Genomic DNA, 27,631 nt, shown 5'->3' on the forward strand with positions numbered 1-27,631 from the left:
ATGAGATGCCTCACCCACCCACTGCTCAAGAGGTTGCTGGGTCTCTCGCCTCAGTGTGTGCCAGGGAGATTGAGTCAAACTAAAGGTCCTGTCCTCAGTCCCAAGCGGTCATCTCTGAGGCAGAGCTGCAGTGCAAGACCTGGGCTCGTGACTGCGACAGATGTGGTCAACTACTGGCAGAAGGTGTTTGAGACAAATGGGATCCCTGAAGCACGAGAATCCAGTGAATATATTGTGTCATTTGTCCTGGGAGCAAAAACAGTTAAGTAATAGGAAAGGAACAAGGTCTGTGTGTGCCTTTCACTTTGTCATTTTGGTTGAATCCCTTACCTATCTTTTTATCTCACTTGTGGGAATTAGAACAACTTTCCCTACCTTAGATGGCAGAGTGGGTAAGGCATAGTTTATTATTGCCAGTAGAGCACTTGGGGTCCCTTAAAGGCCTCCTTTTGCAGGGCCTGAAATGTAGCCCATGACACATACACTTACACTGTACCCTGACTTGGTTGGTGGAATGAGTCTTAATTCTGCCTGTTCTTGAGCCCCGAAAAGCAGCAGAACATTTGTACAGGTTTGTTTTTAAACCTGCAGATAGGTTCTGCAGGTGGTTTGCGGTTTCCAGCTGTCCCAGGCATCTGTGTTTGTCAGCATGCTGGGTCTCCCTGGAGGATGCCCTTGGGAGGGTGCAGGGGACACCCAAGTGCGCAGGTTTTAAAGTGACTTTGTCTTCAGTTTCAGAGCTTGAGCTCCAAAAGCCTCCACACTCCACTTACAGCAGTGCAGCAAGAGCAAATCCAGCAGCTGAGCAACAAGCGACTAGAAAGGTAGGAGCATCCTCTTACAGTTGTTCCTTTGTAGGGTTTTCCTTCAGTCCTAATGCAGCCAGAAGAATGGTAGCAGAGAGGAGGCAGAAGACCATTAGCAGCTGACATGTCAAGTAACAGTGCTGTGTCTCATAGTGACTCAAGTGATGGGCATTTGCTGTCAGGTAGCGAATCACCTGCCTGTCCTGTCTGAGAGCAAAGAGAGTTCAAAGGATGTTGCGGAGGAGCAGGAAACTGACAATAATGATTCTGAGTTGGGTACATTTTCATTAAGTCCTTCTGTGCTTACAAAATTTAGCCTTGGCCCCTTCTGTCTGATTCAGCACTCACTTCAGCTGCCAGTCCTATACTGGTCTGCAGTGTTGCTGTGCTTTCCTTTCTAGGCTTTGCCTGCAAGGGGATTTCCATGATGGTTTGAGGTATCCATGGCTGCTGTAGCTTTGGTCTCCATTTGGCCTCCATTTGCTTGCTCTGTGTGTGGGGTTCTCATCGCAAAAATTACATGGGTTTGGTGTGAAAGAGCTACTTGGATTCAGGCTGGGCCTAGGGAGTAGTGTGTGGGGAGAGGAAATATTCAGGAACTTGGATCATTTAAAAGGGTGGGAGATGCCTGGGAGCATGTTTGGAGGTAGCATCCTCCTGCTTGTTTACATGAGTGTGGTTATGATGTGGATCCTCGTTTGCCGTGCGGATTAATCCTGCCATGATTTATGCAGAATGGGATGTGAGTGTTTCCCAGGGAGTCCCCAGCGGTTACTGCTTGTAGGATCTGAGTGTCTCCCCTGACATTGTCCTGCTGCTTTTGAGTCTTGTGTTAGGAACAGAAATGCAAAATCTCAGAGCTAACTTGCATATTGCTCTGTCTTAAATACTGTTAAGGTTACAACGAGTATGTGCTGTTCTACATGAAGAAATGAGGTATGGTGCCTCAGAGCAGCTGAAAACATGTCCTCAAAATTCACAGAATCATGAAAGTTGGCAGGGACCTCTGGAAATCCAGTCTGTTAGCCACTTCTCACAATTTTCTGTCATCTACAGACATGTCAAGGGTGCTCTCTGTCCCTTTTTCCAGATCATTAACGAAGACGTTATGTGAGATTGACCCCTGGGGTGCTCCACTAATGATTGGCCTTCAGCTGGGCTTTGTGCTGCTGAGCACAGCCCTCTGAGCCTGCCAGTTCAGCCAATTTTCAGTCCACCTCATTTATCTAGTCCATACTTAATTAGCTTGTATATGAAGATGTTATGGGAGACATTATTAAAACCTTTAGGAAAGTCTAGATAAACAGTATTGATTACTCTCTTCTCTCTACCAAGCTAGTCATTGTGTCATGGGTGGCTATCAAGTTGGTCAGGAATGATTTCCTCTTTGTACATTCATGCTGACTACTCCCAGTCACCTTCCTGTAACTTAGTATGGTTGCAAACAACCTCCAGGACTATTTGTTCTGTTGCTTGCCCCAGTAGTGAGGTGAGGCTGACTGGCCTGTAGTTCTGTTGGTCCTGTGCTTGATAACAAACTCTGTTGTGGGAATGGAGCTCCCACAGCTCCCTTAGAGTGCACGTTTGATTGAGAGCCTTAGGAGTGTCTAGATGCCCACCCTCAGAAGGGCTATGTGGTTAGTAATGAGGTAAGCATGGTATTGAGGGTTTTTCTGTGTTACAGAGTGTAGTCATGAAGTGTTCACTCTTGCTTTTGCCTACCACAGAATGCCGGTGCAGTATGTGCTTGGTGAGTGGGACTTTCAGGACCTGACTCTGAAGATGAGACCCCCAGTATTTATTCCTCGGCCTGAAACAGAGGTATGAATGTGGGGAACGTGGTGGGGGGCTTGAATCTGTGCACTGCGTTGCTATGAATGCGCCCTGTATATCCTGAGGTTGCAGTGATGAGGAGGTCGGATCACTCCTTTTAGAACAGAGGGGGATTCTAAGCTTGTGATCTGGAGCTGATGCTGGTGAACTTTGCCTCCTGTCTCAGAGCAAGAGATGTTGCAAGCCAGCGTATCACTTAATTACACAGAGATTCATCTCCGCTGATGGAAGGACTTGGCTTTCTTTCCTTATTTCTGCTATAGTAATGACTCCTAGAAGTTCAAAACCTATACTGCTCTATCCTGGTGGCTTAGTAGTTTGATACAAGGACGATAATCTCAAAGTTGTCCAAAAGTTGTTAGCAAAATCATGCAGTAGTAGAAAGCTGCTACTGGAAAATGGTAATGGATTCCGGAGACCTTGTTTGTTGGTGTGCAGACTAAAACAGTGCGGGCTGGTAGGCAATGGCATCTACCACCTGATGGCTCCACAGTGGTTTCTGGACAAACTGGAAGCTGAAGTGTTTCCTGAACGGTAACAAAACAAACACTGGAAACTGAAGGATAAGTTCTGACCTGGGCTGAAATTATATACGAATGGCAGTCACAAGAATGTAAAGAACAGCCATACATGATCAAGTTAAAACTCCATTTTCCTCAGTGTCCCTGCTAGGGAAAAGCCTAAGAACTATGTGGTGACACTTTCGCTGATAGCTTAGCTTTCAGCTTATGGAACCATCCAAGAAAGTGCCCTGGTTTCAGCCAGGATAGAGTTAATTTTCTTCTTAGAAGCTGGTGTGAGGCTATGTTTTGGATTTGGGATGAGAAAATGTTGATAACGTGCTCATGTTTTGTGTTGTTGCTAAGTAGTCAAGGACAGTCCAGTTTCTAGTGCTGGCCTGCTGGCAAGAAGGCTGGGGGGGCGGGGGAAGCTGGGAGGGGACACAGCCAGGACAGCTGACCCAGGCTGGCCAAAGGGATATTCCGTGCCCTATGACCTCATGCTTGGTATATGAAGCTGTGGTGAAGAAGAAAGAAGGGGTGGAGGGATGTTTGGAGTTATGGTGTCTATCTTCCCAAGAAACCATTACATGTGATGGAGCCCGGCTTCCCTGGAGATGGCTGAACACCTGCCTGCCCATGGGGAGTAGTGAATGAATTCCTTGTTTTGCTCTGCTTGCGTGTGCAGCTTTTGCTTTACCTATTAAACTGTCTTTATCCCAAACCATGAGTTTCCTCACTTTTACTCTTCTGATTCTCTTCCCCGTCCCACCGTGGGGGAGTGAGTGAGCGGCTGTGTGGGACTTAGTTGCCGGCTGGGGCTAAACCACAACAAAAGGAAGTCTTTCTGTTTACTGGTCCTCAGGACCTTTCTGTTTAGTAGTGAGTTGGTTTTTTTTGTTTGGGGTTGGTTCTTTTTGTTTGTTTTGTTTGTTTGTTTTGTTTTTTGTTTTCTTAGAATTTGTTTTCTTTTGGAGCCTGTGTCAACTTTTGGAGGTGAAATGGTCTCCATGGCTTGTCCACTTAGGAATCCCAGAAGCTTAAAAATGTTTCAGTCTAATAGTAATTTCTTCAAACATTTGCCTGCTGCTTGGTGACTGTTGTAATGTGCTGGCGGCCCTCTGCTCAGGTATCAGGGGCCCATGCTGTAAAAGGAATGAAAAGGATCATTCAGACAGAATGTCTTCTACTGATAGCGTCAGAAGAGATGTCAAGGACTCAGTGGGCTTTGGAGACAGGAAGACCATCTTTGCTTTTTCTGGGGAAGAGATAGCATTGGGAATGTATGAAGAAAGAGAAGAAATCTCTTAACTCCCCATTAATTCATGGATGCAACGTGAGCATTAAAACCAGGGAGAACTTGCATGTTCTGCAAGTCAAAACATCTGCTGGCAAGGCTTCCTCTGGTACCGTGCTCTAATTCTCTCCATGCAGTGCCAGGCTTCAAACAAAGGCCTATTGTGTGGAGTGGAAACCAGGGCGGCTAATGCCTGAGAACATTGTTAATTGCGCCCACATGCGTGATTTTGGTAAAAGCATCTCCGCTGGCCCAAACTGAAATGCAGTGCTGTGTAACATGCTGTGTAACATGCTGTGTTTGAAAGTGCTTAACAGACCGTTGTGCAAAAATGTAGCATAAACAGCTTAACTCAAACCTGATCTCTCTGGGAAAACTTCATTTGATGTGTCACAGTTCTTACTTATGAAGGCACATTTTTGGCATATTTATGATGATAGCTCAGGAATTGGAGCTCTGTTAGCAACGGAAATTTTTCTTGTGATCTGGTGGTGGGGAAGTTGCTTGGACAGGAAGAGCATGGGGACAAGATCCAGCTTTTTAGCAGCACCTGGCAGGACGTTGCTTTAGGCATGTGCTAGCTACTTCCAGGAACTGTGCTTTTTGTGTAACCTGTTGCACAAAGTGAGCTGGTGTCCAGATCCCTTGCTTCAGCTAGGATGTAAAGGTTGGTCATCTCTGACTCAGAGCTTTATGCAGTGTGTTTGAGCTGGGGTTTGCCTATGTTTTGTTTCATCAGAGTAATTTTTCCAGACTTCACTGGATTTAAAAACTGTAATGAAAATATCTCCTCTCAAAAATATTGAAGTTAGTGGCATCTGTTGCTCTCTTTCTGCTTAGGATTTGTCTGCAGCATTCTTAAAACCAATAGTGCTGAAACTTTTCACCAGATAATACCTGTAAATAATCCTTGTTCTTTGGGAAGCAGTTCATTATCAGCATTGATATCCCAGGTTCAAGCTGGTTATCTGTGACAGCACACATAAGCCACATGGCATGTCTTGTCCTTGCCTGAGTAAATGTGACTCCCTAAATTGACTTGTAGTACAAATACACAAGCAGCTGCAAAATTAGCTTCCTGGTTATATTTATGTAGCTTCTGTAAATGCTCCTGCTTGCTGATTCAAAGACTGAAAGGAAGAGGAGCCATCTTTATTGCACATTTTATTCTATGGTTACAACAGAAGGGTTATGACTCTTACTCCCAGATGCTTTGGTAATGGCGTGAAGGCAAACACAGTATGACATAAACCACCAGCATTGTTTCAGTCCTGGGGACAGAGAGACACATGCAAAGAGGGAAGCTCAGTTGACTGCTTAATTTTGCCCTGTGTGAAATTTGCTCCATTGTAGTCCATTTAGTTCTCTCTGGTAGCTGAGCCCTCTCCCGTTTGCTCCCTCTGGGAATATTTTGTCAGCACATGTGGCTTCGTTCTTCTGTTCCATGGGAATCGGGGTGGGGAGAGGACAAGCAGCCAAAATTAGTAAACTAGCAGGTCCTGCTTAAGCTCTGAGAACGCGATAACAAAGGTGATTGCATTCACTCATAGCTTCTTGGTGTGCAGGACTGAGCACAGACATACAGTGTTAGAGGGGAGTTTTGTTAAGCCGCCCTCAGTCTTGCCTTCCTCCAGTTACCTGGCCCTCTGTAAGCAAAGCTTTAGACCCGCTGCTACAAGCACTGAGTGGGTTTGCAAGGGCTTGCGGAAACCGGTGTCCCTGCGTGCTTTCCTTGTGCGACCATCAGAGCCAGGCTTCTGCACTGGCGAGATGTTTGGGCCAAAGTTTAGGGGTGTGCTCAGTCTCGTGACTTATCTTTGTAATGTGATTATTATTGTAATGTCAAGGAATCCCTGTCTCAACATTGCTCAGGCACTGTATTCATGGAGAATAAAGTCCTTTTCCCAAAGCAAGGCCTTCGGCAGTGTTACCATCACAGCAGCCTTGTGGATCAGAGAAAAAATAGGACAAAGAGAAGAAGTCAGCCAACCATGGGTAAATAATTCTTTTTTTTGTACAGGCAAATACAGGCTAAATGAAGCCTCACCATAACTTTGTTAAGGAAAGGTTTAGTTTGGTCCAGGGCTTTTCCGAAGGAGGTAGTTTGGGGTGTGCAGCTCACCAGGCTTTTACCCCTAGAGGGCACTCCAGGCTTAGGCTCGTGGAGTTCCTGCTGGCTCTATTTCCTATTAATTATCATAGGATTTCTGGTGTTTTCTGATCCCCTTCTCTCTCAGATGCTGCGTTTTAAAGGAAGTGAAGGCTTATTTGTTCAACGGAAACAAAAATGGTCATCATTTATCTCTTGCAGCCACTGTGTGGGTAGAGTCAGGTTCTTGGGCATTGAGTTTTCGTTATTGCTGGAGGAAGGCTGCTGGGAGGAGAGCTCCAGTTCTGCTTGGGAGGACTGTCGCAGTTACACCGTCCCCTCTGACCCTCAGGCCACCCAAGAGTCCCCTGGTGACACCTCCTTGACCTGTTGTGATCTCAGCACGAGCTCAGACCCTACATTGTCTGAGCTTGTCTGTTGTCCTGTAAGGGCTAGGCAGAAGCACACTGTAGGGCAAGGATGTCTGTTTAGCCTGGGAGACATCTTAGAGAAAGAAATTACAAGCCTTTGCCATGCAGAACATTTTTTAATAGTCAAGCAAAAAAGATTGTGGCTGCAATCTCCTGTGAGAACAAGAAAAAAGACTTAGTGGGTCAGACTATATTGGTCTGCCTAGTTCAATATGCTGTGTCTGATTGGGGCTTGTAGCAGATGCGGGGGGCAAAATTACAAGGGAATAGATAGGTATGGAAGGATCCCCCCTTCTTTTGGCAGTCAGCAGTTAAGGGCTGTTCTTAGCCATAGCTGGATTTGGGGCCATCCTGCTTCATAATCACTAATGGATCTGTCCTTCGTTAATTTGTTTAACCCCCTTTTGAGTCTGTCTGTGTCTAGCCTCCATGACATCATCTGACAACAAATCTTTGTAACTTTGTATTGTAAGTGGGAAAAGTATTTTCTTTGCTTCCAGTGCTGCCTGCTCATTTAACAGGAAAGCCCTTACCTTTTTACTGTGTAACACATAAACCATTCATGCTCTCTATAGCGTCTGTAATTTTTAGTCATGTTGCTGTCTAATCAATTCTTTTTCCACTTATGATTTTTAAGGGTTTAACTTGTTTCCCAAGATAGATCGTTTCTTTCCCAGGATGACATGCTCAGTACACCGAAACCATTGCTGTTCACTTGCATCTGTCTGCTGAATGGCAGTCATTGTGCTGGGGTGTTCTCCGAAAGCACTTTTGGCAAAGATTTACTCGGAGAAACCTTTCACAAAGTTTAACTTTACTTCTAGCTAAACATAATCATTAACCTTTCAAGAAGGTCAAGCACACAGAGGAGGGAGGATATTTGCGTACTGACATGTGTATGCACGTATACAGATTGTAAGGTGGAGCCTTTTTCCAGTGCTTTATGTCCAAGCAGTGCACACATTTTCCATTTTAATGTGTGCTAAAAGGAAACTTTTGATGCAGAATGGCTTTTCATTTCCCTAATTTCATTGCCAGAGATGGTTATTTTTTGGGAAGGTCAAAAGGTCCCATGTCTAGTGAGTACAGCCATTGATCATGAGTCAGGAGATTGCCTTTTTTTTTTTTTCATTGTTTTGCCTCCAACCTGTTGTTTCTTCAAAGGAAGGCTGCTTCTCCTTTCTGCATCACTGGCTTCTCAATCTGGGAAATGAAAAGGATAATGGTGCCCTATCTTGTATGTAGCTTAAGATCCTTTCTTGAAATATATAAAGGTTCCTAAGAGGTATATTGAATATAAATGCAGTAGGGCATTATTTAATAGATAAAAAATTAACTGAGATCTGTCAAAATGTAGCTGTAAACAAATGTTCTAAAGTTGGAGCATTGCTGTTGTGGCCTCACGTAGATTGCATTTTGCCCATATGATAGGCAATATTTTATCAGTATGTTGGAGGAAAGCAGTATTTCCTGAAAGTGGGCTGTGGCACAGAGGCTGGGGAATGGAATTAGAGGGAGTCTGTTGCTGCTGCAGAGCAATTGGAATTGTCTTTTGAGCTAGGCACAAGTGCTTAATAGGATCATATATGCAGAAGCAAATATTAGGAAATTAGGACATTATTAGAATATTAGGAAAAAATTCTTCACTGAAAGGGTTGCCAAGCATTGGAACAGGCTGCCCAGGGAAGCGGTTGAGTCACCATCCCTGGAGGTATTTAAAAGACATGCAGATGTGGTGCTTAGGGACATGGTTTAGTGGGGGACTTGGCAGTACTAGGTTGGACTTGATGACCTTAAGGGCCTTTTCCAACCTAGATGATTCCGTGATTCTAAGTAATGTAGTCTGTGCCTTGTGACTGAGGGGCTTCTGCTGCCAGAAGAGCTTGAAGAAAGATTTGGGGCTCTTAACGGATGTTGGCTGACCATGAGCACCCATTTCCAGTGGGCTGCCCAGCAGGCTAGCCTGATCCTTGCGTGTGTTAACAGGGGATTGCCAAGTACAAGTAGCAGGATTAAATAATCTGTGTACTGCAGTAGTGGAATAGTTGCAAAAATATTTTGTCCAGTTATGTTACTGACTGGCTGAGAAAGAAATGGAAAACTAGGTTTGGAGAGGAACCAGTAGGTGGATGAACAGCTGGAAAAATCAGCCTTGTGAAAAACTGCTTAGCTCATCAAAAACAAGCTTAGGGGTTAATTACCTGGCACAGGGAACAGAAATTTGATAACAGAAGTCTCTTTGGTTTCACAGACAAGTGTATAACAAGCACTATAAATGCAGGCCAGAAGAAGAGGTGCAGATCTTTAAGAGAGAGTGTAATTAATTACTGAAACAGCTTAGCAAGGGTCTATTGCTGGCCACTTTAGAATCAGGACAGGATGTTTTCTCAGGACACAATTCTTCTTGTTCAAAAGGAAATAGAGGAAGAAACAGGATTGCTCCTGGCTGACTGTCCAAGATGAACTACAGCAGTAGTTTCTCCTTGTTTCCTATGCAATTAAAAAAGGCTGTGCTAGTGCAGAGGATTACTTCAAAGTTGCTGAATTCCAGGACAGGCTCAAAAATATAAACTTAAAGTTAAAATCTGTGCTGAAGAACATGACTGTTCTTTGAAGTCATGCACAAACCTGTTCCCTGGGTTAACTTATATAGACTTTCCTAATACGTTCTTACAGATCTTTCTGTTGTAAATGTCTTTATTTTTTTGGCCCTAGAAGAACTCTATGAAGTCTTCAGCTTTTTAATCTCCCTTTTCTGACTGAAAGTGTTCTCTATTCCTGTGAGTTTCAGTTGAGTATCTTAGCTCATCAGCAATTAGAGCAAGATTTAGGACTAGAACTGCACAAAAACAAACTATAGAATGTCTGTAACAAGAGGGATGGGACTTGAGGGGATTCCCACATGAACAGGGAAGAAAATCTATTTGCCCCCCACCCCCAGCTTCTCTCAGGCATCCGAGTAACTGGAAGTTCAGAGCTAGGGATTAGTGAGCTGGACCAGCGCATCTGTCTAGATGCTGTATCTGGCAGTGGTCAATACCAGTATCTGCAGAGAAAGAAAATGTCTTGATTCTGGAGACATGTGCCTAGACAGAGGTTTGTGCGGGCAACCCAAGGTACAGCCATTTTATAGGGACCTCAATCCACTCTTCTTGCCCGTCTTGGGCATGGCTAAGTTCAGATGTGATAGCTGTGGTAATTTCTCTTGGGCACTAGAACATATGGGTTGCAAAAATTGCTGCCTTTTGGTAAAGTAATTTCTGGCTGCTTTCACAGCCTCTCCTCCAACAGATGAAAGACCACTTGGCATGTGCCTTGACACATCAGGAGCTTCTGCTGTGTGACAGAGAAGCCAAACCCATTCCTCAGTATTAGGCATGCCTTTACCTGTTTGTCTGTCATTGCTTCTGCTGAAAGCCACCTTTTCTTTCAGGATCAGTGGCTCCTTCTAGAGTTATTCTAGTGTTCTACTTTCTATACATGTATAGGGGGAATTTCATGGGCTTTGTGCAACATTTTCTCTTTCCTACTGCAGTGCCAGGCAGAAGAGTCCAGGACAAAAACCCATAGCCTGCCTGCCCACTAAACACTGGGCTGGCTTGGTGGCTTACTTTTTGAAGGAGGGTACGTGGCAGTGATCTTTATGGCTATTGCCATGGAGTTAGGTTTCCAGCTTGGTTTCCTGGTGTTTTGTCATGTGCTGATTGGCAGCCAAGTGGACAAACAGGAGGGGAGGGGTGATTTGGTTAATATCAGATCAGCCTTTATGGAAAGTCCTGGATTCTGAGAACAGAAGTTTCTGGAAAGCACACAAATAAGTACAACATTCCCAGGAAGTGTGCGAGAGCAGAGAGAAGGCTACCCAGGTTTTCATGTGTCTTTTGCTTTCCTTGTCCTTTTTGCTAATGTGGGAGGTTAGAGCCTCTTGCCACCCTGGCTTGTACCCCTGGAACCTTGTCTCCCCTGCTTTCCCCAGGGCATGCAGGGCACGAGAAAAGGGTGCTTCTAGGGAATGCAGTGTGAATTTGTGACCTCCCACCCTTGCCTTTCCCTGTCCTCCCCTCCTCTCGTTTTTCTTAGCCTTGTACTTTTACTTGCAGAGACATCAGATGGGTCATTCACTGTTGTTGGACTGTGGCATGTGCTTGCCTCAGCTCTGGACTTCCACACAGCTCTGTAGCCGCCATTGAGCAGCGAGAACCTCTCGACTGTCTTGGTGCTGAAAGCTGCCTGACCTTGTGCTGTCTGCTGGTTGGAGCTGTGCAGCTGTGGAGCTTGTGGTTTGGGTGCTGGCAGACGCTGTCCTCGTGCTTTCTTTGTGCAGCTGCGGTTCCAAGAAATACAGTGAACTAGAGACCTGGCCGTGGGGAGGGGGAAGTAATACCAAGAACCTGTCAGAACATGACTCTGTGCCGGGGCGGGGGTGTTGGGGAACAGGAGCTGTGGGTGGAAGGGTGAGGCAGAGGCTCATGGGAAGCTGGAGATGTTCACAAATTTTGGCATTTATTTCACTCAACGGAGAAGATGGGGGGGAAAAACCAAATAAATGACAGCATTAACTTAGGGCGACTCTGGCAGTGAAGCAAGACTTCCTGGAATTGCAAGGTGAGAGCAGGCTGTGAGTGACTTGGCTAAGAGACAAAAGCTTGAGAACATCTGAGTGCTGGAAAAGTAGCATGGGAAGCAAATATTTGTGTCCCCTGTATATGGAATCACAGGTAATAGGTCTAGTCCTTGCAAGCTCTTCCTTTACTAGTCGGGACCAAATGTCCTTCTCCCTCCCAAGGATGTCCTGCATTTTTCCCTGTAGATTTTTAAATTCACTTCTGTCGAAGACATATAGGGCCTACCTATAGAGGATACCTTCTCCACACTCCATTTTGTGCTAAGCAACAGAAAGTAGGTCCCTGAAAACACATCACTTGATGCCTGCATCACATCCAGCCCAGTGCAATGTAAAAACCCTTCCAGATACTTTGCTTTCCACCTAGCTTACCACCCTCATGAATGCACATGTTTCAGAGGTCGCTGGTGCTCTTGACATCCTCTTGAATATTTATTTGCACAAAATCCTGTAAAATGGGGAGAAGGGGAGTTTCATTGATTATTGCTGTGCAAGGGGAGTTTGCAACACGCAGGGAGATTGGGATTTGGTCACACTAGTAATTCTGCAGAGCTGTGAGCTGGCCCTGTTCCTCTAAGCCTAGCTTATTGCTCTGACCGTCGTGCTGTCTGCCTGTAACAGATGACAAAAAGGCCCTGGAGCACACTGGCATTGCTGGTGTGCCCCGGAAAGGCGCATGGCAATCCTGCAAGCTGTGGTGGAAAGGACAGCTGTGGGGCGGTTTTAGCCATACATAAGATTTGCTCCAAGGGACAGCAGTGGCTACTGAGCTCACCTTTCCATGTGACTTCTAGCTCTTCTTGGCTGCTTGAACATCTCTGTACCCCTATCTATTGACTGAAATGTGCGATCTGCCCCCGCACGCAGCAGCTCCGAGTCATGGGGGCTGCCCATGCCGTGTCCAGGAGCCTCCTTCCCCTCCACTTTGATGTCATTGCTAGCAAAAGTGAAGAGAGGATTTTAGTTTCTCTCTGGTTTTGTCCGTTTGCCGTTCGTTCCCTCTACTCCTTCCAAAACTGGATTTTGCTGGGGAAAGGAGCTTCTTGCACAGACTAAGGGAGAAAAGATCTTCAAAATGTTCCATTTCCCCACTCTGACACAAATATCATGCTTACACCCATGTATGCGTACACTGGGTTCCACAATAAAAGTAGTTCTGCCAGTACCTGTAGCACTGGTTAGCAGGATTTTTAGTGCAGGCTGTGTTGTTACTGACAATAATGACGCATACTGTAAGCAATAATTTGAATTTTAATAGCTCCACAGTTGAGCATTCATCCTATCCAATGGTTAGCATGCTGTGGGCAAATACGGAATTGGGTCACATTTCCAAGATACTTTTTTAATTTACAATTTTACTTGTTCCTTAATACAGCATGTTGGGTTTTTTTTTTAATATTTACAGTTTTTTATCTACAGCAGTGAAAACGAAAAGATAATTCAAGAGCAGCCAAGCACTGTTTGTTTAGATGATGTGGGAATCTGGTTCTGATCTTTGTGACTTCTGCTTTTCTGCAGGAGGTCAGTTGCCCTCACATGACTGTAGATCTGCCTGTTCCTAACTGGACTTTGGGCAACCCATTTCCACAATCTAACAAAAATGACTGGAGGGATGGAACACCTCTCCTGTGAGGACAGGCTGAGAGAGCTGGGGTTTTGCTCCAGTTCAGCCTGGAGAAGAGAAGGCTCCAGTGAGACCTTATTGCAGCTGCCAGTACTTAAGAGGGAGCCTATAAAAAAGATGGGGACAGACTTCTTAGCAGGGCCTGTTGCGACAGGACAAAAGGCAATGGTTTTAAACTAAAAGAGGGGAGACTTAGACTAGATATAAGGAAGAAATGTTTCATGATGAGGGTGGTGAAACACTGGCACAGGTTGCCCAGAGAGGTGGTAGATCCCTCATCCCTGGAAACTTTCCAGGTCAGGCTGGACGGGGCTCTGAGCGACCTGATCAAGTTGAAGATATCCCTGCTCGTGGCAGGGTTTTTCTGATTCTTTTGCAGATGTTGGGGAGACGTGGTTTTCACGTGAAAGCTGTAAGTGAAGTAAAGGACCATGGTATCACAGCCACTTAATGCAGAATTACAAAAAGTCTTATTCCAGTGCACTGTTTTGTCTTTAATTCTTGCCGTTAGTACATACATAATTGCCAATGTAATTCAACATCAAATAAACTGTGCTAGTAATTTTTTTCCTGGTTTGCCAGTTAGAATATACCTTCTGTTTTGCTTGCCAATTGAATTTATTTCATAAAATAATTTATTTTCATAATTATTGAATTTTTTTATTGTAGTGAGATACTGATGTCTGGAAAAGGATGTAGTTTCTTTAGGTTGATGTTATTTTTAATATCTTTTAATTTTGAACTACTATGATAAACGTGTATTATGAGAGAACTAGCTTTTGCCTTAGTAAGAAGTATATGAAATAACCAAGACAATAAGGCAAGGGAGTCAGGAAGTAGGATATAAAGCCTAAGTGATACCAACATCCCTTTCTTAATATACATGTGGTAAAAAATGAAATCAGTCATATTTAAATAGGAGTTTTGGCAAGTGCTATAAAAATACTCACTGTGGAATGTGTAAAGTAGAAGCTCCATTAAAAACTGCAAGCTTGAAATTACTAATGATAAACCTTAAGGAAGTTAATAAATGGTGACCATAGTTCTACTGTATGGAAGTTACATTTGGACATTTGTAATTAGTAACTGGTGCTACTCTGTGATCAGCCCTGGAGACAGATGGTTCTTCTGAGTTGCTGTAGAGATTTCCTGGAAATATTTGTAAGTGACCAGAAATGGCTGATATTTAAAAGAGTGATTTAGTGGCTGAGCAGAATTTTTTGGGTGGCTTTTCTTCTGTGGTCTTGGAATCATCAGCACCTGCTTCCCCAAACCAGCTGCGGTTCATTCTCTGACTGTCTCCATTGCAGAAGTGTTTTCAAACTGATTCATCTGGAGCTGTTAGCTGAAAGGCAAAAGTAGGTAGATAAGGCATTCATTTTTCCCATTGTTATCTGAGCGCTGGTAGTCCTCTAATGGTTTCCCACAACCCTGTTGGGAGCCTATAAGAATGTTTTTGTTCATAATTGTCTAGGAAAGGAGTCCCAGAGCAGCAACAAGCAATATGATTTTGGAGGCTGTTAGCAAAACGTCTTTGAGTGCAGTGCCAGTAACGCCATGGTAACCAGGGTAGGGCACTGCAGTGTGGCTCCTCATACCTGGTTGAGGCTAGCTTAGGTATCGGTCACCAAACTTTGCAGTGAAGACGTGCCCCTGAGAGAGGCCTCTCAGAATAGTGCCCTCCAGCCTGTGGGCTGCTCCTCGTTCCCTCTTGGGCTTTTTGAGTATAAGCACAACAGAGCTCATCGCTGAGGAGCCCCGAAAGCCAAAGGGCACAGTCTGGAGAAGCATGAAGGCTGTTGTCATTGAGTATCTGGTGAGCAAAAGCGTGTGCATCTCTGACTCTTTCCAACTCAACAACTGGAGGAGATTTGAGAGAAAACAATGAAAACAGTTGAAGGTACTTGTTGCTGAAAAGCCCCTGAAGTCCCCAAAAGGCTGTGGCTGTGAAAAGGAGCCTACAGAAAGCTGAGGAGCCAGTGGCTCCCAAAAGACTGTTGTGGGCAGACCTGGGCTACTGGAAAAGCAGCAAAGCCTAACACAGCTGAGTTGAAAATGGCAAAGGCTCAGAAGAGCTGACCTGAAGAAGTAGTAATGTTACTAGAGGAAATAGGGAGTGTTTACGTGTTCAAATAAACCAAATCTTTCCTTTTTGCTTATATTTTCAGGCTCTTTCAGCAGGAGGAATCAATAGGCAAAGGGTTCTATTAAAATGGCATGGTTCGAAGCTGCCTGGCTTTGCAAGGTCCGGACAACGTTAAAATATGCCTGTTTCTCCATCCTGGACTGTGAAGCAGTGCAAGCTTTGCTTCTGTTCTCTAAGCACTGGGTGTGTGCTTGCATGCAGGGGCACAGTACTTTAATATGTTTAAAAGCAGTATGTCTTGTGGGCAACCTCAGAAAATACTGTCCGACAAAACAGCCCATGTCTCAGGTGCTCTGCTGCTGGGGATGTTTCGCTGAAGCTCCTCTACCCTAACGATTCGTTTTTTGTACCTGTTGGCATCTTCCCTCCCTACTTACTGCAACACAAATTGACCTAGCATGAAGGATGACCGACAGCAACAAATACCTTCATAAAAACTTCAGCTTTGCACAAGGCATCTATTGCACTGCACCCCAGTTAGGGTGGTATATCCAAAGAAGGGCTTATGCCCTTATGTACAAGCCTGCCCAGTTTAGCCTCCTGAAAAAGACTATTGCTTTACTGAAGAGAAGCTGACCTGCCTGCCAGGATGTGTTGCTTTTCAATATTCCTGCTTATGGCAAGAACATGCAAGATTCCCTGTAAAAATGGAAGGCCGGTAATTTTCCTGGTAATGTCTTTAATTTTTACCTGTTAGCAAAATCAAACCCATTATTCTCTGTAAATTTTGTTGAGCTTTCTGGATTTAGTGGGGAGCTCCAAGAGCAGAGCTCTCAAGTGAAATAACCTAGCCATCGTGGGAGCACCTTGGGCAGTATGGCCTTTTTCTACACTGTTGTGCCATGAAAGCACAGGGATTGCAGGGAACTGTGAGCACCTGCTGAAGCTGCTGATGCCCTTAAGGTGTTTACAAGGTTTCTGTCTTATAGTTTTCTCCAGTGAATAGCAAGGGAAGTTCATGCTGCAGTCTGAGGGAGGCACATGTGTGCTTTCTCTTGTAGCGAGTCATTCATTTTCACAAACCTTAGGATTGTGTATCTTTGAGACCTCTCCTGCTGTGCTGGATTTCATATGAAATTGTGAAGGGATTTAAAAAAGAGGAGATTGATGGGAGGGAGGAGGCGGCGATGGCAGAAACGTGTACAGATCCAGGAGCATGGATGGAAATATTTTCCATGCGAGTTTAATACGAACAAAATGTCGTAGGAGTCCACAACATGGAATCCATGCAGGGAGCTGCTCATTTAGATCACTTAGTAATTCATTGCCTCTGCTTTTTCATCTGCAAGTCGGATTATTGGATTAGATGCTGTTAGGAGCTGTACCTCTGCCTCCAGGTTACACACCATACTGAGACAGTGTAGGAATCTTAAATTTTGAAGCTTACAAATTCTGAAAGCTGGAATTTTGGAGTAAATAAAATGGTGTTGCAGAAGATAATATGCTGCAGTTGTTTGGTTATTGTTTTTCCCAACAGTGCTAGAAGATTTCAGAGGATCTGTGGGAAATTGTATGCTGAGGATTTGGTTACTAATCAAAGCACCGTGTGATGGAGATGGATCTGAAGTGACTTCTGGCATGTCAGAAGTCCATTGCTGCCATCTGTGTTTTAAAAATCAGCAAGAAAAATATACTTCCTTTGGCTACAGAGTCAGGAAATTTCAAGTCCAGTCCTCGGACCATAAAGGTGTGAGTCAAAACAGCTCCCTGACAAATTTTTTGTTTCTTTGGGTTTTTTTTGTTTCTATTAGGATCTCGTCTCGTTAGTTGTGGAGGAAGAATCTCGGAAATGTGAGAAGAATTCAGGCCTGTGCATCCCAGTTCCTGTCCCTCATCCTTTGATCCTAGAGGTTGGCTGTGGCTCTGGAGCAATTGCTCTGAGTCTGTTGTGCAAACTGCCACAGGTGAGCTTTTTTTCAGTGCTCATGGTACAATAGATGCCCATGTTACAGGGCAATTCCACTCCACTAGTCTTCCTTGAGACTTCACAGACAAAATTCTTTGCTTTAGCGGGACTTAGCAGCTAAGGTCTCTGTCAGTCAGGCTCTATAAGTTCATGCTAGGTAGAAGAGGGATATGTAGGAATTGCTCTCCCCAGTTGTCTGCAGGAGTAGCAGAGACATAGTCAGAATGAAAGAAGCAAATGTGCTCATTCTTCAGCTGTCACAGCTCACTGTTAATAACCTTAACCTGAAGCACTGGTGAGTGTTGGTTTAAGCTAATATCCTGGGCTGTGTACAAGAGGGACTGAGGCATGGGCACACACTCTATCAGTTCAATTTAAGGGGCAGTCATCTCTAAAAATCACCTTGCTGTGAATCAAAAGATCCTGTCTCTAGGAGACTGAAGACTAAATGAATACAGGGAAGGGATTACCACAGAAGTGTCAGTGCTTGGTATCAAGATGACACAATATGTCACACTGCAACAACTGCCCAAACACTTTTTTGAAGTCTTTTGTTCCCTAATAACAACTCACACCTTTTGAACAGAGTGAAAAGAGCAGGAAGGGGACTAAGATCTGGGTGACCAAAGCCCTTCTTGCCCCTGATTATTGTGGCGTGTAACATGCTGCTGAGATAGTGTTGGTAAACAGAGAGAAATGAATCCAAGGTCTCATAGCATGTGATTAAGGGGAAAATATTCCCCTTTCCTCAGAATTGCAGACCAGCCAGTTCCTTCTCATGAATGAGAATTGCTGTGGCCAGCCCCTCCTCTTGTAGAAGTATAAGTCTTTGTGTGTAAGAATTAGAAGTTGATTAACATTAGAAGTTGATGCCTGTGTTCTTCCTCCCAGTGAACTAATAAGGTTAATACTTGAGCTTCAGGACTTCAAAGTGTAATTGCTCTGGTTTCCTGAGCTGTACTTCATGCTCTTTTCCTTGCCTTTTAAGTTAAAGAGCTGTGTCAGTGTGTCCCTGTAACTGATAACAGTCCTCACCAAGCTGCCTAACACAAACTGCTGTGCCCAGAGGAGTAAAGAGTTATTTCTAACTGATTAGAGTTAGTGGTAGACACACTGACAGCTAGGTGGAGTTTACACTCTGTGTGATGTCTTTAGTGTTTGAGGCAGAATTTGGCACTATGATACCGAGAAAACAGCAGGGTTTCACTTATGGATTCAGTTGTGTCCTTCACCTTAAGGGTCAGCTTCATGTGTGTGGGTGCTAGTCTCAGGTGTGAAATTAATCCTGCTACGAATGATGGCCAATCACACCATCATTTCCAAATACAAAGTAGTTTCTTTAAGCATGCTTTCTCTATGTAAATACTTACCAACATTTGTGTTTAAAAAAACTTAAGCAAAGCAAAAACAAATCAGGCCTTTGCTTGCACTTTTCCCGAGGTGGAATGGAAGGTCAAACAAATCTCGTAACTGTGTAGACGTATCTCTTAACGTTACGCTGGAGGACTCTCAAATACTTGACACATCGTCAAGTATATGCAGTCAGTACACACAGTGAATGGGGTTTAAGGGCTGCCTAGTGGAGTAACTAGGCAAAAGGTGTCTGCATAACAGATGGAAAACACCAGAACATCTGTCTAAAGCGATGGTGGTAATGCTGGGAGGGATTCTGTCCACACTAGAGAGGAGAAGCCTAGGACATGATCTTCCTTTAACCTGTGTCTACCTGAGACCAGCCAGAGTGTTAAATCTCATACTACTAGGAGCCATGAATGTATCAGGTGATGTGAGCCAGTGTGACTTCATTGTTGTCAGCTGAGTTGGTCTGGTCAGAAGCCTGTATATTTTGGTAGGCTACTGGCAGTGTTGCAGAGTGCCTTCTGTCATGTTAACGGCCTTACTAGAAGTGACTCATGATCCCATCAGTACCCTGAGATGCGTTCTTTATAAGCTATTCCTTTCAAGAGTTGAGAGTGAATAGTCAATTGTCAATTTTTATCTTGCGTGTCCTTTTTGACAGAGCGTATCTGCTCAGCAACCTTGATCCTCTAATACTTGTTTGGTGTTTTGTTTTGCTTTTTCTGTCCTAGAGCCAGGTGATAGCCGTGGATAAAGAGAAGGCTGCTGTGGATCTCACCAGGGAGAATGCACATAGGTACAAGCCCGCATATTACCCATTTTTTTGTAAATTGTGGTTTGAGAAAAAATTGTGGGTTTTGTGTAGCATTGGGGCCACAGAGACAGGATACTTCCGTTTCTGGCTGCACTGAGCTGCATCTCTTCACTTCTTGCAACTTACTCCCAAGCTCTTATGTGAGTCTGAAGTAATGTGTAGGAACAAGCCCCTCTCAAACTTGTCACTTCACTATTACTCTTTATCTCCTGGTCCAGTTATAGGGAATGAGGAGCAGAGATTTCCTTCTGATGTGTCAGTGTCAAACCAAGTTCTGTTGCAATTTTTCATAGATACAATAAAAGCTGGCCAGATCTTTGCCTCTTTGGTAGATTATTGCTCTGGCATCTGGGAAAAATTGTCTTGCTTATTAACATTTTTTTTGGCTCAGGAGTGGATGAGGGAGTGTAAACTCTGTGCCAGAGAACCTCATATTTCTCCATGGATATTTTCATTGCGTCCTTGTGATCTTGTTTGTGGCACGATGCCCTGTAGCTCTTGGGACAGAAGCCCGTAGGATAAGCTGTGTTACTGCTTGACTGAAACCAGCTTGGTTCCTGCCTTCTTTTCAGAGCTCCTTTATCACAGCTATGTTCTCTAGATGCTTAGGCGAGTCGTGCTCTCGCTAAATCAATCCCAGTGCCAGATGGCCCATCTGGGCACACTGCAGACAGATGTAGGGATCCCTCCCTTTCCTTGATACCTGTGTATGCTGACAGGGCAGTACCACAGGCCCTCAGCAAAGGCAAATAGGACTTGGGTATAAGGCCTTTGCTGCAGCATGCTCTATGAACCCTGTTGGGCAGCCCTGAGGTGTTACTCTGCAGAGCTGGGAGGAAGAATCTGCCACTGTGGTAGGAAGAGAGAACATGCTGGGAAGAGCTGGGCACTTTTGTTTCTCTAGACATTGTCTGCACTTAGGGCAGGAGTTAGGGGACAGTGTAGACTCTCTGCCAGAACGTGCTGTTGCTGCTCCCAGAATGGGACCTCCTGTGGGAGGCTTGAAGTCTTTTTCCAACAGCAGATCTTGACCAGCCTTGTTTTTCAGACTTTGCAAAGTGCTTCCTCTGACATTGCTCAAATGTCTTCAGCAAAGCCAGAAGCAAAACTGGTGAGAAAAGAGGTATTTTGATGGGTGGATTATGTAGCTGAGGAATTAGAGGTTCTGTTCCTTCCTTGCTGTCTCATGCTCTCTGTTTCTGTGACCCCTTCTGTGGTGTCAGGCTACCACCAAGCACCAAGGCTACTTTCAGACTGGCTTCTCTTTCCTGTCCTAGGAACATCTGGGAGCTTTGCTCAGGATTCCTCGGATTCAAGGGGATCACTGTGTCAACTATTTTTCCCCTGGCAGGGAGCATATTCTGTAGCAAGCTAGGGATGGATCATGCCAGGTTGTGACAGACTGGAGCACCATAAGCACTGTGCAGTGGCAATCTGGCAGTCTCAGGACTGTTCTACCTTGGATTAGTGTAGTGAATCACAGAGATCAGACTCTTGGCCAAGATTTCTCCCTAGGAAATACTGAGGCCTTTATAGACCTGTTTCTTTTTCTTAAAAATAGCAAGCCAGCATTCTTCCTTGCTCACTTGTCACAGGTAAAGGAAAGGTGTTTGTGTCTTCTGGTGCCTTCAGGCGTTCTGCTGGTGTGAGCAGCTGGTCTGGCTGCAGGTGGAAGGCACTGACTATAACGTGTGTTTCCCAATTAATGTGCACAGAGATGTCAGGGACAAGAGAGATCATGAGTTAGAAACTAGTATTTGAGAGATCCTAGTGTGTATTTTAAATACATTTTACTGTACAGTCTGTGTGTGAGATGTCCCTAAAAGGGGTCCCTTTTCCTAGCTCTGTGTCTGGCACAGGGGTTCTGCTGCACTGCATGTGCTGGCCTCCCTATAGTGTTCAGTAACATCTCATCACTTTAATGTTGGCATGTAAGAGGAGATCCATAGATGCCTACAAAATACTCTCAGATGCCAGAACTCTGTTAAGATCTAGATTATCAAGGAGGCTGGAGAAAGAATGTAGCAGACGAGCATATTGTCTCCACTTACAACAGCAGGTTTACATATTTGAAGCAGGTGATTTTGTTGTGTGTTTTTTATTGTTGTGTTTTTTGTTTTTGTTTGGTTTGGTTTCTTCGGGGATGGTGAGCTTACCTGTGGGAGGCCTTGGAGATATATTTAATATGTAGCAGGGTGGGGGAACACTGCTGTATGTACAGCAAAGGGTGATACATATAGGTTTTGAGTACACAGGAGCTGCACCCTGGAATTACCATAGGTGCACAGTGTGCTCTTGCTTCGGGCAAAGAGCAGGTCCTAAGCTTCCCTTGTGGCTTGAGAGGAATCCAGCTGCAGTCAGTGGGGTAAGATGTACGTGTATCAGATAAGAGATGTGCTACTTAATGATTTGTTTATAGAATGTGCTGTTCATGAATCCACACAAACATGCCTCCTAATCTTTCTTCTTTCTGTTCTTCCATCTGGAACTTGACAGGCTGCAACTCCAGGAGAGGATCCACATCCTCCACCATGATGTTTCATACAGTAACTCTTTTCACTGTTACAATCCCCTTTGTTTTTCTCCCTTTTTACTTTGATGGGGGGAGGAAGGTGTGAGAGAGAGCCAGGGGACCCCTTTGGGCTGCAAGCGTCAGGAAGGTGTTGAAGTTAACAGAGAAAAAGGTCAGTAAGAAGTGAGACAGTGAAGGTTTTCCCTTCAGAGATTTCCAGGCCAGATGATCAGCTGAGAGAAGTCCCTGGCTACGTCAGAAAGTGAATTGTTCCTCGTTTTAGGTGTCTAAAGGTTGTGTCTGATCTGGTAGTCCAGGTGCTCTCTAGTGTTACTGGGGAGAGACAAATATATACAGGGTGTAATTCATTCCATGCTCACATGGATGCTTTAGATAAACATGCATGTGCCTGTCTCTCCATTGATGTTAGAGGGAGCACAGATATTTAGCTTAGATTAAATGCCCAGCCTTATCCACCTGAAATTATGTGAGCTGAACCGGGGGGGGATACCTGTTGTCTTCCTTGGACCTGGCTGAAACCAATTAAAACTGCCATTTGTTGCGGCTTATCCAGTTAGGTAGATATGCGCTCAGCCGTTTCTTAGCCAGGAGCTCCAACACTGTAGATTCATTAGTGGACCTTTCTGACACTATTGTTTTTGATACTCTACTACCTCTTAGGGGTGTGTCTGCACAGTCTCTATCTGGAAATCTGAGTTTGTGCTGCCCATCCTCCAAACAGCAGTAAGCCAGCCAGCTCCAATCCAAAAGCCACCTAGCTGCGTTGGCATTGCACCTGCGTGGGTAAGCCCTGTGCCAAGAGGCTGGCTTGTGGACAGGGCCACACTCACATGGTTACATGATGTCTGATTCAGGGCTGGGATGTGTCAGTCTAGACGGTATCCAGACAGTAGCACAAGCGTAGCGAGATGAACCTTGTCTGCAGAAGAGCAAACCATTAGATGGTTGATACTGCTGAGAGGGCCTGGCTCTTTTGTTCATTAGAGGTCCTTCTGCAGCTCTGGTAAGAGGAAGGATATGCATCCTGACAGCTAGTCTAAGCTCCCACTTAAGTCTTTGTGGGCTCTCTCAAGTTCCAGTTGTTGCTTTAGATCCAGATGGGCACAGAGCTGCAGACCATCAAGGTCCTGTGCTTTATAACGTGTTCCACTAAGAGGGGCTGTTGATATGAAAAAATGAGACTTTGCTTGTGCTTAGCTTTGTATCACTCTTGCATTCAAGGTGAGAGACTGAGCAGGCCAGGCTATCCCAAAAAGAAATAGGGTAAAATTTTGTTAGAGAAAAGCAGAGCCAAACACACATGGGCATGTGCCTGGAGACATAGTTTCCTGGATGGGACTGTGACACTGAGCATACAGGGAAGATTGCTATGGTTGAGAGCTGGTAGTGGTTCTTTTTCTTTTCTAGGTTCTGCCAAGCAGCTGCTACTCTGGGGCCCCATAGACTTCATAGTCAGTAACCCCCCATATGTCTTCCATGAAGACATGGCTTCCTTGGATGCAGAAATCCTCTGGTAATCAGACAAATAGATTATTCTTCTGTTCCTTGAAGCAAGGTTTTCTGTCTGCTTCCTTCTAATACACACAGTTGCACACAAAACATGCAAATATGGTATGCATGTACATAGTGTAGGTGTATTTATATTGTATATAAATATGTTTATATGGTATATAATACAGTGTTACTTTGATACTGCTCACAGGTTTGAAACAGTATTGAAGTATTTTAAACATTTATAAAAATGGAAAAAGCACAAACTTTGAAATTAACAAGTTTCCAATCCAAAACTCTTTCAGAACGTTTTTCATGTTAGACCTTTTTTTAAATTTTTTAAATAATTGGTGTGTGTTTATGAAAGAAAGTACAAGTAACCTGAGCAGCTTTTTGTGATGGAAATAAAAACTTGGGTGGAAATGCTGCAACCCATTCTCATCCCCATACTTGTCTCAAGCAAACAAACCCACAAAAACATGAATAAGCTCTTTTGGGATGTGGAACTACTTTGTGTGTACTGGTTCTTCCTCAGAATTGATTGTCTGTCCTGCACCCACCTCTGTACAAGATGCGCACCAAAGCAGATTCTGAAAGCTGTGCTTTCTACATCCTAATTCAGCCTGCTAGGTTAGAAGAGAGTCCAACCTGGTTTTTGGCGTGGTTGAAATGAAGCAAGTGATCCCTTGCCATAGAACCCAGTCTCTCCCTGTCCAGCTAGCACAGAGAGAACAGGTCCATGTGTTGGAACTGTGTGACCCTGGCTGCAGTTGGCTTGTAATTTTCTGGAAGAGTTCAGGGGATGTTTTCTGCTTGTGCTCAACGTGGGGTTTCTCAGCCTAGTGGTAGCTGCTTTCTTACTCCCTGTATTTTACATAAAAGCTATGAGTGCTGTCACCTGCTATAGTTCTGGAGTTCAGGTGTGTTAGGTTTCTCCACACACCTTTCACCATGGAGTGTGGGGCAATGCATCTTCAAGGGTGTGACTCATGCCACATGAATTGCTGTTAATGTCTTCTTATTCCCACACTTCAGCTATGAGGACCTTGATGCACTAGATGGGGGAGATGATGGGATGAGAGTCATCAAAACAATTCTGGCTTTGGCTCCTTCTCTTCTGAAGGATTCTGGGTAAGTACTGTTCTCTGTTTGAATTTCATGTCTTTTATCCATTCAATTCTATAACTTCTGTTTTCTTTTCGTACAGGAAGGTACAGAGGGAAAATAGTTGCAAAAATGTTCTGTTCCCCACCTCTGCCCCATCTAATAATAGCAGTTTAAAAAATGTCATGTGTGTAAGCAAAATTAGCTTGAAATTGGTTAATAAAGGGATACGAACCTTCCTTGACCAGTGGTGTATTTCATAGTCGTTCGTGAAGTGAGAATCTTTAAAGGTCAAAGCAGCAATAAAAAGAATGTGGGAGAGTGAAAGAAAAAAAAAAAGAGCAGCTTTCTAAGCAGAATAACTGATTGAAGGAGAATCAATATAGAACTCTGTGAGAATGGATGTAGATCTCAATTTCCCTCCCACCTTTTAATTAGGGGAAACTTGTTTATTGTGCCAGGATATAATGCTGGATATCCCAGGAGAAAGAAGATCAGCCATGGATAGTTTCTTAAGTGTTAAATTTCTCCATGGTTAATACTCAAGACTGATTGTTCCTGTTCTCTGTCATGTGAGATCCATTTTGTGCTTAAAGATCAACATGCTGATACTCAAAAGTCTGTTGTGCCAGGACATTCACATATCCTGTTGAAAATTCCGGGCATTTTATGAGCATAAGAGAGGTCATAGAAAATCTGCTTTTTTGAGGAACAGGAATATTGAGAGGCATACAGCATGCAGAAGAATTCATTCCTCGCGGTTTGCATGACCACAAGAGCAGAAGATGCTCCTCAGACCTTCCCAGCAGCAGAGTTTGGTCCTGTGGGGTTGTTTGTTAGGATTATTTTTTTTTCCTTCCCTTTTTGCTTGTTTTATAAGGTGGACCTCCATTGAGGAGTAGAAGCTTTTTAAGGTCAGGAATGAGATCCACACCCAGCTTGTAGTTAGTTTGATGAATTTATAGGGAGTATTCAGCATGGGACTTTTTAGGAATTCTCAGGAGAGCATATGGTTGGGACTTGTCCTCTGGTCTTTGCCTGTTAAACTTGAATCTTGCTGTGCTGTCACACACCGTAACCAGTTCCATTGCCTCCATGTGCCTGTAAGCTAGGGTAGTTCTGCCTTGTTGCGGGAGCGGAGTGTCAGAAATGGGCCGGTGTCACAAAACCTGGGTGCAGCAGAGATGGAAATAGCCCTGCAGTGTCCAGGCCTAGTCCTGGTGCACTAACAGAGGTCGTCTGATTAGTTCCTTTATCCCTGCTGCACTCTCCTTTTCACAGTCCTCTGTGTAAGTCTGAATGGTGGTGGTGTTTTCACAACTGATTTATGGAGACATTTACTGTGGGAAAATGTGTGTACTAACTTGTACTTTATGACTCTAGCTAGTGGGACTTAATGTCACCCTGCTTATACAAAGAGGAACTTCATGCTGCTGGTCCAGCACTCAATGTTCATGCACTTGCAGCATAAAACTTCATTCTGGCCTTAAATCTTTGGGGGCTTCAGAAAGACAGAGCTGGCAGTATCTCTGCATGGAGTTCAGAAGGGATCCTTACATCTCAATACAAGGGTTTAACTGCTCACACAGAGGAGTACTATGAGAATTCCCCCCAAGATCAGCACTTTCTCCTCCTGAAGGAGGCTGTTGGGGTCTGCATCTTAAATGGACAGCTATGATCTCTTTTAGGATTATTGGATTGCGTGTGTCTGCTGACCTTCTAATTTCCTGCACTGTAGGATTCATCCAGAAAGACAGACCTTAATTTTGCAATCTAAATGTGTGCATCTCCCCACTTTCTACTCCCAAATGTGTCGTTTCAGGAGTGTGTTTCTGGAAGTTGATCCCAGGCACCCAAATATGGTGGAGAACTGGCTACAGGCACACGCCAACTTACTACTCGTCCTCCGTGCCATTCACAAGGACTTCTGTGGCAAGTAAGTTTTCTTTACCTTCAGGTATAGGTCTGTGTCCTTTGTAGACTACGTCCCTGCGCTTTGATGTATTGAATGAACCCAGCTGGAGAAATAGCTAAAGCCAATCTTTTACAAAATAGGGGCTCCTTTCAAGTATCTCAACCTTCTCATATCCTGAGATACCCTGGCAAGTGTTTCTGAGTCAGAAATTCTGACTCAGGTAAGTATTTCTGGTGGGGTGACTAGCTCTGGTGAGATTATAGTCACTGGAAAATTGCTGCTTTTCTAGGATGGAGGTAGAGGCCTGTTCTCCCTAGCAAGACTTAAAGCTCTGGTCATTCTTTTTCCCGCAGGCCTAGGCTTCTGCACATCCAAAAACAAAGCGGATGGCATTCGTACCAGAAATAACTCTTCTTGCAGTATGCTTTTTGCTCATGAGCCCTGCTGAACAGCTTGTTGAAAACTGCGTGGCAAAAGGAATTGCCACTTCATTCCCCAGTGCACTGAACTCTCCATGCAGTGGCAGACCCCCTCGTTTCCTGATACAGACTTCATCCAGTGATGCAGAAGTTCAGCAGAACACGTAGAAGTGTTTTACCTTCCTCGGGCAACTGCATGCAACTTTTTAGTTTGCTCTGCTAAAGTGACTCATTTATCTCAGGACCCCATATGGAAGAGTTCACAGCTCCAGATATTTCATTAAAAATACAACTTCGCAACATGTCAGATCACTGATTTCACCTGGGAAGAATTGAAGTTTGGTTTTTTTTTTGGCCTGGAGATAAATTTATGTAGAATGTGACCAGATTGGATGACAGGTCCAAACTCTGGCTTGTATTGGCACATGGATTTTTCAGGTATAATGGGACATGACTAACCTGCACATTTCAAATTCAGTTCTATTCCAGGATCCTGATGCTCTGAAGTAGACTTCCAACAACAAAGTAGCCTTTGTTTCCCAGTCCTGCTGAGTGACATGTTGTCAAAGGATCAGTGCACATGTTACACCATCTGAATCTACAGCACCTGACACTTGGTGGATGCTGCCAAAAATAATCAAAACATTGTAATAAAGATAGTGCTTCAGATCAGTGTCCTTACAAGAACTGCTGTGCAATTACGTTTTCAAATGTGCTAGCAGACCTGAATAAACATCTGG

General features: G+C 44.3%; 1 protein-coding gene across 1 annotated transcript; it reads left to right on the top strand.

Moving 5' to 3' along the window:
- On the top strand, nucleotides 1–26,497 carry HEMK1 (HemK methyltransferase 1, mitochondrial release factors N(5)-glutamine; the record flags this gene model as incomplete). The annotated part of the gene is made up of 9 exons (XM_082004729.1): nucleotides 1–261; nucleotides 733–824; nucleotides 2,534–2,627; nucleotides 17,102–17,254; nucleotides 19,347–19,411; nucleotides 21,926–21,975; nucleotides 23,370–23,475; nucleotides 24,489–24,584; nucleotides 26,380–26,497. 9 exons carry the CDS (start codon nucleotides 1–3, stop codon nucleotides 26,495–26,497), a joined length of 1,035 nt encoding a protein of 344 aa, XP_081860855.1.
- Nucleotides 26,498–27,631: the final 1,134 nt, after the last annotated feature.

The sequence above is a fragment of the Phaethon aethereus genome (genome assembly GCF_964289735.1).
Source record: "Phaethon aethereus genome assembly, chromosome: 11".
In the NCBI taxonomy this organism is placed as follows: Eukaryota; Metazoa; Chordata; class Aves; order Phaethontiformes; family Phaethontidae; genus Phaethon; species Phaethon aethereus.